The sequence below is a fragment of the Equus caballus genome, chromosome 12 (assembly GCF_041296265.1).
Source record: "Equus caballus isolate H_3958 breed thoroughbred chromosome 12, TB-T2T, whole genome shotgun sequence".
Taxonomy (NCBI): Eukaryota; Metazoa; Chordata; class Mammalia; order Perissodactyla; family Equidae; genus Equus; species Equus caballus.
The window spans coordinates 23788531-23803137 of record NC_091695.1 but is presented as its reverse complement, the minus strand read 5'-3'; the positions used below and the strand labels follow the sequence as shown (position 1 = coordinate 23803137).

The 14607-nt window shown below is 34.8% G+C and overlaps 1 protein-coding gene and 1 pseudogene across 1 annotated transcript; both read right to left on the bottom strand.

The window, feature by feature from the left end:
* Positions 999–1683, bottom strand: OR4P83P (olfactory receptor family 4 subfamily P member 83, pseudogene; annotated as a pseudogene).
* Positions 9624–10562, bottom strand: OR4A123 (olfactory receptor family 4 subfamily A member 123). The gene has a single exon (NM_001391885.1). The coding sequence runs from the start codon at positions 10560–10562 to the stop codon at positions 9624–9626; it is 939 nt and encodes a 312-aa protein (NP_001378814.1).
* Between the last annotated feature and the right edge of the window lie 4045 nt (positions 10563–14607).

The following is a 14607-nucleotide window of genomic DNA, read 5'->3' as shown; positions in this document are numbered from 1 at the left end:
CTAGTAAATGGTAAAAGTGGGATCCAATCATTCATCTCTGCAAGATGCATTTACTATTAGAGGTACGTAACAGCTGAAACCCACCAAAAAAAGGATCAGAATAGCATCTCACATCCTATGCACACTCTAACGTTGGTTGCAATATTGGGCAGGGCAGAACCTCCCTTACTCTTTAAATTATTTTCCCCTTTATCTACTTTATCCACTATTTTTCAGAAGATATATATTTGATGCCTCAAAGTTCAGTATGCCTCTGAGATGACTATATCGTCCTGCTTGATAAGTCATGGAGGCTGGATTCATTATAGTTTAACTGGTTTGACATTACCTATACATGATCAAGGAGTAAACCACAACTGGTTTTGCTAAAAAAAAGGAAGAAAATATAAATCTCTCAAAATAAGTGGTTTTTTGACTTTTTAAATTCAAGTTTTAAAATAATGTTTGCCAATATCCTTCAATAGAGAGGAAATTGAGGCTTAATTATTAAAAAGATATTCTTGGGCCTGGCCTGGGGCCATAGCAGTTAAGATCACGCACTCCTCTTTGGTGGCCTAGGGTTCACAGGTTCAGATCCCAGGAGCAGATCCGCAGGCTTATCAATCCAGCTGTGGCAGGCATGTTAGCTCAGGGCTAATCTTCCTCAAAAAATAAATGTATTCTTTTACAAAGGGAATGTTTACAGTGACATATTTATCAACTTTCCTCAACACTGATGATCATAACTTTCATTCATTTTTCGCCAGCCAAAGCAATTACTTTTTTGCACTATATATTTTACAACAGCTTAACTCTATACATTTTTTCAGGGATCGGTCACTGAGAAACACGGGGTTTCTCTTCTTGGAAATCTTCCCTCTATACTTGGTACTGGCTTTAATGGATAGCTTGCTTCATTATCACAAAAATTTTATCTTCTTATAACCTTCTTTTCTTCTTTTTCTCTTTTAAAACTAGTTTATTCCCTTGCCAGCCAATCATCTATTCTATTCCCAGATGTAGGAAACCCTTTCTCCAATTAATCCTTTGCTTAGAGCAAAAGGCTTCCTCATAACAAAGAGACATATCTTGGAGAGGCCAATTCCAGTCCCCCACATCACTGAGGTGACCATTCCTGAATTGGCAGCTACAAGGGTACCAGTGATGTAGCTATCAGTACAGGCAACTTTCAGCAAAGGAAAATATATCACAAAATTAGTGATCAATTTCATTAGGATCACAGAAGGGCGACTTGATTGCCATTGAAAATTGAGGAAAGGAATGGACAGCCCCACTAGCCCAAGCAGCCAAGACTAGGAGACTGTATCTTGTCTTGTTCATGATAGTCATGGAATGGAGAGGTTTGCAGATGGCAAAGCAACGATCAAAGGCCATGACTCTAATGATGAAGACATTAACACTTCCAAAGAAGTGTATGGTAAAGACCTGTAATATGAAATTACTATAAGAAATGGTATTTCTTCTCAGTAGTAGGTCACCAATGAGTTTGGGTGTCACACAGGAGGTATAGCAGATGTTCATAAGGGATACCTGGTTGAGGAAATAACCTGGTTGATTAAAAAGTGGGCTGCATCAAATGGAGAAAACGATCAGGAGGTTTCCTATAAACAGGGCAACATAACAGAATAAGAAGAGTACAAAGCAAGGGGCCAGTCCTGTGGCCAAGTGTGTAAGGTTCTGCATGCTGCTTTGGTGGCCCAGGGTTCATGGTTTGGGTCCCAGATGTGGCCAGCTCCACTCTGCCCATCAGCCATGCTGTGGAGGTGTCCCACACAAAAAGTAGAGGAAGATTGTTATGGGTGTTGGCTCAGAGCTAATTTTCCTCACACAAAAAAAAAGGAGCACAAAGAAAAATATTTGTATGTTCTTATTTTAAGAAAATCCCAAAAGGATGAATTCTGAAACATTTCTCTGTCTCTCTATATATTTTAGTTTGTGAATATCTGAAAAGAAAGAAAACATTAATCTGTATAAAAATTAGTAGCATGATAATAACAATATAGGATTTGCCACAAATGGATTGACATGCATCGAATGTTAATATTAGTTATTCCTGATGTATAGAATTCAGTATATTTTTTGTCTTTTGGGGGGTTTTTTTTAGGAAGATTAGCCCTGAGCTAACTACTGCCAACCCTCTTTTTGCTGAGGAAGACCGGCCCTGAGCTAATTCCACGCCCATCTCCTCTACTTTATACATGGGACGCCTACCACAGCATGGCTTTTGCCAAGCAGTGCCACGTCCGCACCCGGGACCCGAACCAGCGAATCCTGGGCTGCCGAGAAGCAGAAGGTGTGCACTTAACCGCTGTGCCACCGGGCCGGCTCTGTCTTTTTGTTTTTTTAAGATTGGCACTTGGGCTAAAATCTGTTGCCAATATTTTCTTTTTTTCTCTTCTCCTCAAAGCCCCCCAGTACATAGTAGTATATTCCAGTTGTGAGTGCTATGATGGGACGCAGCCTCAACATGGCTTGATGAGCAGTGCCATGACCACAACCCGGATCCCAACTACTAAAATCCTAGGCCATCGGGGCTGGCCCCGTGGCCGAGTGGTTGAGTTCGCTCTCTCCGCTGCAGGCGGCCCAGTGTTTCGTTGGTTCGAATCCTGGGCGCGGACACAGCACTGCTCATCAAACCACGCTGAGGCAGCGTCCCACGTGCCACAACTAGAGGGACCCACAACGAAGAATACACAACTATGTACTGGGGGGCTTTGAAGAGAAAAAGGAAAAAAATAAAATTAAAAAAAAAAAAAAATCCCAGGCCATGGAAGCTGAGTGCGCAAACTTAACCGGCTGAGTGCCGGCCCCTGTGTCTTATTTTATAAATCAGTTGTGAAATCTAATGTGAAAAGAGTATAATGATATCATTTTTCAACATTACCATCAATGTAATTAAAGATTATTTTAAATGTTAGATTGATTTTAAAGAAACCATGTTATTACTGTTAATTACATTATTTAGATAACAATAAAAGTTTAATTTACATAATTAACAAAATAAAAATTTTTGCACATTTTAAAATATACTTGCCTTGTCCATAGAGTCAAAAAATGTAATTGCCCATTTTGAATTGTTTATTTCTTATGACTTTTACTAGAAATTTCATGTTTTTACATGTAATCTAGGCAATTAGAGTCAATAAAAGAAGATGATACAGGATGTAGCTCTAAGAGAGATTTGTTGTCAGCACTCAGTGACTACTTGTTTCATTAATCAATGGATGAAAGATTAATACATTTGCATATTTTGTACAGTTACTTATAATGTGATATTATTTATACAAATGGAAATAGAGTGGGTGGAATGCAAAGAATGCTCTATGGGAACTGTTTTATCCAGTGTTGATGAATTAACTCACACCTAATTTAGAAGCCATCAAACACAGTGATTCACAAATATAAAACCTGTGTCTTTAAGATCATTTTAAATGGTGAATAGGTAACTGATATAGCATTAAAAAATGATCCATACTATGACAAACCAATTCTACTTTAAATTATTATTAAATTCTAATGTTATCAAGGAGAAAAACTCAATTTGTCCCTACTATGAATTTAATATTGCTTTAAGGGTTCCTAACTATATATATATATTTTAACAAAGCAAAAATACTCATAGTTTTCAACAGTTAACAGTACTTAAATAGAGTGTAATAAATTTTTGGGTCTTTGATCAATTTTATCTTTATTATAGTTAATACTGATTCTTTGTTTAGGAGATGGACTATTCTTTATTTCACAGATAAATTTATTTACCTAAAACAAATTTTTTTAAAGTTAACTGTTAGATAAGCAGGTTGGTGAACACTTAAAATATCTTTATAGTAAGAAAATTATCTTATGCTACAGAGAAAGTATGGTCTTAAGAATGAAATTAAATAGAATACATTTAACTAGTGTATAATCATCCTAAAGCACAGTGGAACATTCTCCAAGAAGAGTGGCATAATTAATTCATTGACTTATCAGATCTGTAAAATGAGTTTTAGATTGAGTAAAGAACTTCCTCTTAAGATATTCACTCTAGGTTTTTTTTCCAGTATCTCAATCTGAATGCAGAGATTTACAAACAATTATTTAAACAGATTTAGGTGAATTGTGTAAAATTATTTTTAAAATCTCAACGTGTCTTGGAATATTGTATACATTTGTAAGAGAAGTGGAAGTTAAATATACACTAACCATCAGGAATGCAAGAATGGATCGTCAGACTTAAAAACAAGTATTTCAAAATTCTTACAAAACCAAACATCTATTTTACGTCCTAGGAGTAATTTATTTTATGTTTATGCTTAAAATAAGTTTGGTTCAGAATGCAGAATATAAAGTGATATGACAACACAAAATTAATAGGCCTTTGAAACCTCTAAGAAATTATAATCCCAGAGGCATTTCTAAACCGATCTTCACCAAATGCCTCTGAGCCACTGTCCATGATAATGACCCTGGTGTCTCTGGCATTTTCTGGAATAACTTTAATTCTTTGTGTTAGCCTGGCTCGGGCACTGTTTCTCTGGAGACACTAAAATATTCTAGTCAGAGAAACTCTGCCTGGCTTTTGCGGATCTCACTTTCTGATGAAAAAGAGGACAAATAATGTAGCATAGAATAGTATTAAGTTAGCTTCCAGAAAGTATGAATTAAGAAAGGACAAAGAAAACCAAAGACAGACAGCTGTCATTCAAATGGGGATCATTATCAAGAGTAACCTACATGCACAGATTAGATAGATCAATAAAATCAGTGACCTGAAAGATCAGGACTGGAACCAGCTTATTTGTTTCCAGGGCCCAACACGGATGGAATAGTTGGCTAGAGAATGGAAGACGGGAGGAAAGAAAAGATAAAAGAATAGACATTCTACTCCCCATACACATATCAGGATACAAATGGTGTATCATTAAGTGAGGATATAATGAAAATATCAGAGGAAGTCAGCACTCAATATACAGCAAAACTTTTATTCTGGGGCCAGCCGAGTGACGTATTGGTTAAGTTCATGTGCTTTGTTTTAGCAGCCCAGGGTTTATGGGTTGGGATCCTGGGTACAAACCTACACACCTCATCAAGCCATGCTGTGGCGGCATCTCACATACAAAATAGGGGAAGATTTGCACAGATGTTAGCTTAGGGGCAATCTTCCTGAAGCAAAAAGAGGAAGTTGGGAACAGATGTTAGGTCAAGGCCAGTCTCCCTTCACACACACACACACACAAAATATATATTCTATTTACCATTTGTCTCCTCTCTCCTATGCCATGTCATTTCTGCAGGTCGCACACACTCAAGTTCAGTTAACCAATTCCCCTCTCTCAGACACAAATCCATATATTAAAAGTTTCCTTCAGACACTAAAACTTCAGGAAATCAATTTTTATAGTATCTTATCTGATACAAAACATTAATAATAACAATAATGTCTTGAGAAGTTATTTCTTGCTTTAAGTTCATTATATCATTTCTTCTTCACAATAATGCATATTTTGACATAAGTAGTGTTACCTCTACTGTGCAGATAACAACACAAGCCTCTAGAGGTTAAATGACTAGCTCAAACAGCTACTAAAGAAAACAAAAAAAAGACACTTCTCTCTGTGAGTGAAAAAAACAGGTTTTTCTATGTTTATGACCTACCTCTAGGCTTTGAAAGTGTAGCAACCCTGAGGAAATGAGAGATTCTAGAACTTCTGAATGAAAGATATCAGAATCTTGTGTTTTACTGGTTTTCTCTTTCAACAGAATGTCTGATGTTGGCAAAATTTCTTCAACTTGGCCTGTGTCAATATGAAGGAGAAGATAACTGGTCACATCTCTACCAATAACACACACAAACATACCACGATACTCCTTAGAGATGTGTAGAAATACCTCATTTACGATCCCAATTCCTGAATTCATTTCAGATGATCTTAACTTTCTCTGCTAAGAGTTGATTTTGTTCTTTTCACCCTTCTTTTCTAGAATCCCCTGTCAATACCTTTGGTTTCAAGGGTTATATTGACTTATTTCCAAAATTTATATTTCTTTATAATTTTCCAAATAATGAAAAGTGGTAAAATTGCACCTAAGTATTAAGCACATGAAGGATCTACAAGGTTTACATGCATTTTTGAACAGATAATTTGAGAAGTGTCATTGAATTCCCTTCTAGATCTAGAAGTCCCAGAATGGCCAGAGGAGAAGTAACAGGATCAATTACAAGAATATATATTTTTCAAGTATATATTGAAGTGTAATTGAAATACAATACAGAATTAACATGTATGATATGAAAATGTTGACCTACGTGTATACCTATAAAACCATTGCTTAAACCAAGATAATGAACATATCAATAGTTCCCCAAAGTTTTCTCATGCCCCTTTGTAATTCTATCCTCCCACTCCATTCTCATGCCCAACAAAACACTGATCTGTTTCTGCAACAGTAGATTAATTTGCATTTTCTAGAATTTTATAAAAATGGAAGCATATTGTATGGGTTGCTTTTTGGAGGGGAGTATCTGGTTTATTTCACTCAACTTATATATTCTGAGATTCACTTGTGTTTTTTTATATATCAATGTGCATTCCTTTTTACTTCTAAGGTCATTCCACTGTATGAAAATTCCACAATTTGTTTATCTCTTTCCTCAATTTTAGGCATCTTAGTTGCATCCAAATTTGGGCTACCATTAATTAGCTGCTATAGTAATTCATGTACAATTTTTTTTATGTACAAAAGATTTTTTTTCTCTTGGGAAAATGTGAAGGACTAGAAAGTCTGGTCATATACGAAGTTTGTATGTAATTTGTAAAGAAATTTCCAAACTGTTTCTCAGTGTAGTTGTACAATTTTATATCCCCAGTTGTGGGGGTTGTAAGTCCTGCTTGTTCCACATACTTGCAAACACTCAGTAATTAGCCGTTCAAATGGGTATGTAGCCATATCATTTAGTTTTTTAATTTACATTTACCAAATGATTAATGATGTTTAGTGTATTTTCTTGTGCTTATGCAATGGGTATGTTTTCCTTGATGAAATATCTGTTCAACATTTTAACCCATACTTTTATTGGGTTGTTCATTTTCATCTTACTGAGTTTTGAAAGACTTGTATATATTCTGAATAGTAGTTCTTTAGTAATTATATAATTTTAAAATATTTTTTCCAGCATGTAACTTGCTTGCTCACCCTATTAGCTGTCTCATTCTTATGGCAAAAGTTTTCATTTAGATGAAGTCCAGTTTATCACTCTTTTCCTTCATAGGACATACTTTTAGCATCCTGTCTAAGAACTCTTTGTCTAATTCAAAATCATGATGATTCCCTCCCATATTTCATTGTAACAAATTTATACACTTGTATTTTACATTTAGATCTGGATCTATTCTGAACTAAATTTTATACAAGTTGTGATATATAGGTAGAGGTTTACTTTTTCTGCCTATAGATGTCCAATTATTCCATCAGTATTTGTTGGAAAGACTCTTTTCTTCACTGAATTGCCTACAGATCTCTGTTGACAATTAGTTGACCATAAATGTGCAAGTATACATCTGGACTCTCTAGGCTGTTCCACTGATCTACTTGTCTACCTTTTGAAAATAAGAAACTACTTTGATTACCATAACTTTATAATATACTTTTAAATCAGGTAGTGTAAGTTCTACAAGTTTTCTTCTTTTATAAAGTTGTGTGGGCTAATGTATATCCTTTCATTTTCAACACTAAAGTAATTGTTTATATTGCAAAACAATGCCTGCTTTAATTTTTGTGGTGGGTTTATTTGAGATTAATTTAAGGGGTATAGAATAGACCTCAATGTGGTCATGTCATCTGATCTATGAGCATGGATTGCTGTCTATCATTCTCTATCATTGTCTACTTTAATTTCTCTCAACTAAGTTCAATAATTTTCATGTACATTTTTTACACATATTTTGTGATATTTATTCTTGTGTCATATTTTTGATGCTACTACATATGACATTATAAACAGTATCTTCTGATTGTTTGGTTCTAGTAGAAACAATTTTTTATACATTGATATTATACTGAAATTTTGCTGAACACATGTTAACAAAAAAAAGAGTCATCAAAATTGGAAAAGGAGACATAAACTGTCTTTATTAACAAGTGATGTAGAAGCAATGAAATCATTCTGCTGATAAGACAAGTGCCTGGGCAGAGAGAAATGCTGAGACAAATGGGAACCAAAGCACAGTGCTGAGATTGGGTTATGTCCCTCAATGGACAAGGGAATAAACAAAAATTAGAAGACTAGTACCTCCTTAGTTCAGAAAATAAATAAGTTAAAAGACATTACAGGTGGTAGGGGTCTGCTGAATTTCATTCTCTCCCTGATAGACAGATGAGCTTTATGTTAAATTTTTAGCCTATCTAACAATTCATATTTTATTATTAGTGCATGATTGTCAAAGACAAAAGGAAAAGTTCTAGATGCGTGCGAACAATGTATACAGTCAAATAAGAGAAGATAATATTTTTCAATGTAATTCAGTAACTGTTTATTTACATCTTAATTTGTACCAGCTTTATTGCTGGAAAAAAGATACAAAGAAAAGTAAAGATGCAACACATAATCACCTGGCTCAGTCAAACTGGTAAAACGCAGTTCATAAGAATAAACACTACTATAGAGCAAAGGATTATTTGAAATAAAGTAAAGGTACAGTTGAATGCCAATGAAAAAACAGGGTAGGTATCAGAAATATTTTGGGTCTGTTGATGGATCTGTAAAATCTTCCCAAAGAAGAAAACATCAGGAGTACAAATTGTATGTAAGACATGGACCCTAAAGCATAAAGGTGGAGGTGTCGTAAGCAGAAGGGATAGCAGAAATAAAACCATAGCGGTGAGATATTTTAGAGAACGTGTGGAGAATGTAGAGGGGTCCAGTGAAAGCACCCAAGAAAAGGGAAACATAGGATGAAGGGTAAGGAAAGAGGAAAATGACCAAGATGAGTTTCCTGTATGCCATGTACCATGCTAAAACTTCACACGCATCAGCCGAAGTAATATTACAACTTTATGAAGTATACTTTTACCCTATATAATAGATATTTTAAAAATATTTTTAAAAATTTAAAAATTTTAAAAAAATTTTTAAAATTTAAAAAATTGTTAAAAAAATTTCAAATAATTAAAGCAAATTGCAAAGGCACAGAGATACAAACTTACAGAGTCAGTTCACCAATTTGTCCCTGACCCCAAAGCCTATCATCATAACACCATACTTTCTTCCAGTTTAGTGATTTCTGAGACTAACTAGTTATACTCAGACCAATTTTGAAAAATTCTGATAGACAACTGAGAAAGTTGGATTTTATATCAAGGAAACCAGGGTTCAATATCAATTTTTGGAGAAGCTGGTGATATTACCAGAGATGTGCTTTTGAAGGACATGTCTTGCATTCCTTAAATTGAAGTAGTCACACCTGGAACTAGTCAGACCCTTTAAAGTGCAGATTGCATTCTGAATCACAGTAGCTTGCTTATTTGGTTCATATAACGCCAGATGTCATTTAGTTCAACTCCACAAAGACAGTTTATACGCTTTCTATAACATCTCAAAGAATAAATTATCTTGGGACACAGGACTGAAATTACAATGAATATCACCTTAGGAACTTTAAATTTGAATGTGCCATTTGAGACCATACCTTCCACATGGTGATTTTCATCTCCACATTTCTCAGGGTATAGATGAGAGGATTCAGCATGGGGGCAATCACAGTGTAAAACACAGAGATTTCCTTATCCTTGTTCTCACTCCCTGCAGGTAGAACATAAGTATAGATACAGGGCACAAAGAATAAAACTACAACCGTTATGTGAGAGCTACAGGTTGAGAGAGCTTTGCGTCGTCCTGCAGAGGAATGTGTCCTAAGATTATATAATATGAGTATATAAGAAGCTACTAGGACAAAAAAAATGGCAACCACCACCATCCCTGAATTAGCAATCACTAAGATACTAACAACATGAATATCTTTGCACACAAGTTTCAAAAGAGGCTTCACATCACATATGTAGTGCTCTATCTGATTAGGACCACAGAAAGGTAAATTGAGTACCATGAGCAGTAGAGCAACAGAGTGCCAAAAACCCACCACCCAGGCCATAACAATCAGCATGTTACACCTCTGCCGGTTCATTATGACCATATAGTGCAGAGGCTTGACAATGGCAACATAACGGTCAAAGGCCATGGATACCAAGATAAATATTTCCACACCTGCCAGTAAGTGGGCAGTGAAGAGCTGAGTCATACAGTTGTTATAGGAAATATTTTTTTTTGCTGCAGCTAAGTCCCTGATTAGCCGGGGGACCACAGTGGAGGTGTAGCAGAGGTCCATGAGGGAAAGGTGGCAGAGAAAGTAGTACATTGGTTGTTGGATTAGATGGCTGCAGGTGATTGTGAGTAAGATAATGAAGTTCCCCATTAAGACTGTCAGGTAACAGAGCAGGAACAAGAAAAAGAACAGCAGCTCTATTTGCTTATTTCCCCACAACCCCATGAAAACAAATTCTGTGACATTGTTCTGATTTTCCATGAGGTGGAGTTGAATTCACAGGACACAGAATAAACTCAATTCATCTGAAATGGACAGAATATAATACATCTTTAGTATGACTTTTTAAGTTTTGGGGGAGATTTATACATTAAAAAAGATGTAGGTCATACAGGATTTACTACAGACAATCTTTTCAATATTTTTTAGATTAAGGGCATCATTATATATCAAATGATATTAAATGAAAATACATAGTATGTGTGAACTTTTGTAAACATTTTGAATGAATTTAACTCATAACATTTGATACTCATTTCAGATATAGGGAAACAAAAAATTGGAAGGTTCAGTTAACTACACAAATTCATTAATATATCAAGTAGCAACCTAAGAGGAAACTGTCTGATGCCAGTTTCCACGCTCTTGGGAGCTATGTAATATTATCCGCTGACCAAATAAGATTCCAGCTCTTGTCCACCTCTATAAAAGATATATTTATCCTTGCTATTAACTACCTGTATAAATATAAACAAGTTCCTCTTCTTCTCTATGCTACACGGAATTTATGTACAAAGTTTTAATCACACGCAAACAACCCATATCCTAAACTAAATAATTTACCTTGAAATAATAATAAAGGTTCTCAAACATAGAAAAACATAGCTGAATTAATTGAAAATTGTTTCAGTGACTCTCCTCCTTGACATGTTTGTCCAAGATTCAGAACATGGAGAGGCTGGAAATAGGGAACTGGAGGCACAAAGCTAGGCATCTGAATATAGGAACAGAGGTTGTTAAAGAAAAGCATCACTTTTTTGCTAATTATTCTAAAGACACATGTTAGAGGTCACTATTGAAATGCTAGAAACATTTTAGAGAGTTAGTTGTTTTCTGTTAACATGTTGAAGAACTCAGTGTGATTGAAGAATTACCTGCTTATTTTAACTCATATTTAGAACAGTGCTACCATTTTGATGAAGTATACCTAGGAATAGAGAGTGAATATTTTGAAGTTATCACCTTTTACCCATAACCAAGGACAGAATATTCTCCACAGAAAAATCACATTTTTTTGACTGAAAGACTGATAATTTCAATTGTATCAATGGAGCAAAATATGATGTAGTGGACAGATCCCTCATCTCACGATCATGAAGATGAACATCCAGTCTCAGATGTTCTGTTAGTTTTTTCTTGTTAGCACTGAGCCATTCCTCCTCTCTGAGCCTTTTCTTCAACTCGTAAGTGGAATTAATAATACTGGATCTATTTGTCTTACGCCAAGAGTAGAATAAATGAAGCCCACGCAAAGAACATTCAATATAAAGAGCTTATGAATCTAACTTGTCAACCCCATGGAATGGTACTCCCACAAATGTTTGCAGAGCAAGACACTGTTGTACTAGAAAATAGAGATCGGCATTTTTATCAGTTAATTGGTTTTACCTGTGTATTTTTGAAATTTGCTGAAGAAGATCAATTGAATGACCCATTAGACTACATTAGGTTTAAGGAAACAATGTGAGTGTTGGTGTAAGGTTGCACTGGGTTCAAAGCAGAGTATAGCAAAGCACTTTTTTATGTATATATTGAGAATATCCAAACATGGTTTTTATTTATGTGGAAGTACCTGATCAAAGATGTAAAGAAATCTAAAGATAACTTTAAAATCATGGTACAAAACTGTAGAAAAACTAGAGAATCAAATTGTATACAGAATTGAATTTAGAAAGTGCAGCTTTTAGTTTAGAATATGTCCTGAGCATTGGTATGAGCCTCAGCATCTCTTGACATTTGGGCCAGTCCTGCCTAAATTACAATGATTGAACATAAGTTTGGAAAATACAGACTAAAATGGAAAATATCCTTCAAAGCAATGTCCATAGACTCTTTACTAGAAACCCTCTGAACAAACTACCTCATGCTGACGTAGCCACCAGATTATTTTGCTTCTAGTCTTCTTTTAAGCTACAAAAATCTCCCTGAGGCTCTTTCCTTTCTTTCTCTCTCCCCATTCTCTCTCTTGCTCCTTGTCCTGTCTCTTTCACACACACACGTAGGCATACACACAAACCATACCGACATATACGTTTAGATACACAGGGTTGTTGGAGTGAGGAATATGAAGTCCACCTATTCACATACCTTTCAGTTGAAGACTGCCTCACAAAAATCTTTCCTTTAAACTTTATATTCTTTGAGAAAAATCTCTGTGAGGAATTTTTTGCAAAGGCAAGTCAACCATAGCTTGAAAGGAAAAAAATCATTGAAATAAGATTCTTGGGAAGTAGGATTTATGGCTAAGTGTATGAGGGTATATGGATAGTGTAAATATCCACTGAGGGCAATTTGAAATGGTTTTTCTGATTTTTTAACTATCAAATATATGTTAAAGAAAAATTGTGAAATTGAAAATCATGAGCTTCATTACTTGATGTATTTAGAGTAAAATGTTTAGATATCATATATAAGTAATTATACGTTCTAGGCATTACATTAATACTTTTTCAATTACCAACCATTTCATCTCCACAATGACCTGATGAAGTATATATTATTGTATTATTGTCTCTGTTTGTCAAATAAGGAAAGTAGAACCCAAGGTTACACAAGTGCTAAGGGGAAGTCTATCTAAGCCATTTCTCTAGGTTTTGGAAGCTCATACATTTTTCATTATGCTTAAATGTCTCCTCACACATACAAATAAAGCCTTAAAACCCTCGATTTGCCATCAAATTATTATCTAGATTTTCCTGAATGCCCTCTCTTGAAAATAACCACCAAGAAAACTAACTTAGAAAAATCTAAACCTAAAACTTTGAGTTACCAAAACAAAAATTATATAAAATAGTTGCTCAAAATTTCAACTATTTTATACATATATACTTATAAGTAATTATAATGCTTACTTATGCAAGATTTTATGTTTCTTTGGAATTTCAGGTGATCCTTCAGGCTGGTTCTTTTTATTTTTCTGAGATTGTGCTATGAAACAGCATATAAATATGGAACACCTCTGACTTCACCATGAGTCTTTCATCCCAAAGAAATCTTTAGGAAAATATTGCTGGGAATACTTTGAATTAAAAGCACAAGGGGAACAGGGGGAAAAAGTCCCACAGGCATTTTACATCAGCCAGTGTATGTGGTTGTAATGTAAAAATAAAGACAATACTATTATAGTGCACATACAGATGGATTTGAGACATTTCTTTCATTTAATCTCTTGAGGTTTATCACAAGAATGATTCAGTATTCTGTAATATTATAACACTGATGCAATATTATAGATATTTGTTTTTCTGTCTCTCTCCTCTCCTAGAATAATTTCCTCAAAGACTGAAGTGCATAATATATATTTAATAAATATTTAAATCTTTATTATCACATTATCAAATATGCTAAAGCATCAGAAGACTAATAATATTTTCCACATCAACCTAACATCAATGGCATTATGATGGTGATCTGGAAGTAATTTCTTAATTTTTAATTGCACTCACTGGAATCTTAGAAGCTGTGTACACCATTATTGTGTTACTCAGTATCATCTAGAATTTGAGTATTGGTTAGAACTGGGAAATGTCACAATGGATAATCATCTTCCTTTCTTATTTTAGCTTGTATTTGTTTTGCTTTATTTTGTCTTTTTTTTCTCTCCTTGGATGAGAGGCAGAACCCAAAAGGAATAAGTCGAGTAAATCCTAATCCTTAGTTCATAGCAGATGATCCTCAAGGTCAACACAAGGACTCTCCAAAGTTTACTTTATTTTATATTTTTCCTCTTTTAATTATTCATTTCCGTTCATTCCCTTTGCCTTGCTGGACATCCATTGTACTCTAACTTATTCAACACTTACTGGCCCCAAGGGTATTGCACACTTGTGGTTTTCCTACAGATCTTCACATCTTGAAACTGTTGTCTTACAGTACTCCTCTTTATATATGGAATTTGACTCAGTCTTCTCCTTGCTTCATGATCCTGACTCAACATTCATCCTAACATGAAGTTAATAATATAGACTTAAAATGCTTGAAACAAAATTAAATGAATCTACATGAAGAATCATAAAAATTCTTCATA

Excerpts from the sequence above, each read along its gene's own strand:
- OR4A123 (NM_001391885.1), bottom strand. The coding sequence starts at position 10,562 with ATGGAAAATCAGAACAATGTCACAGAATTTGTTTTCATGGGGTTGTGG.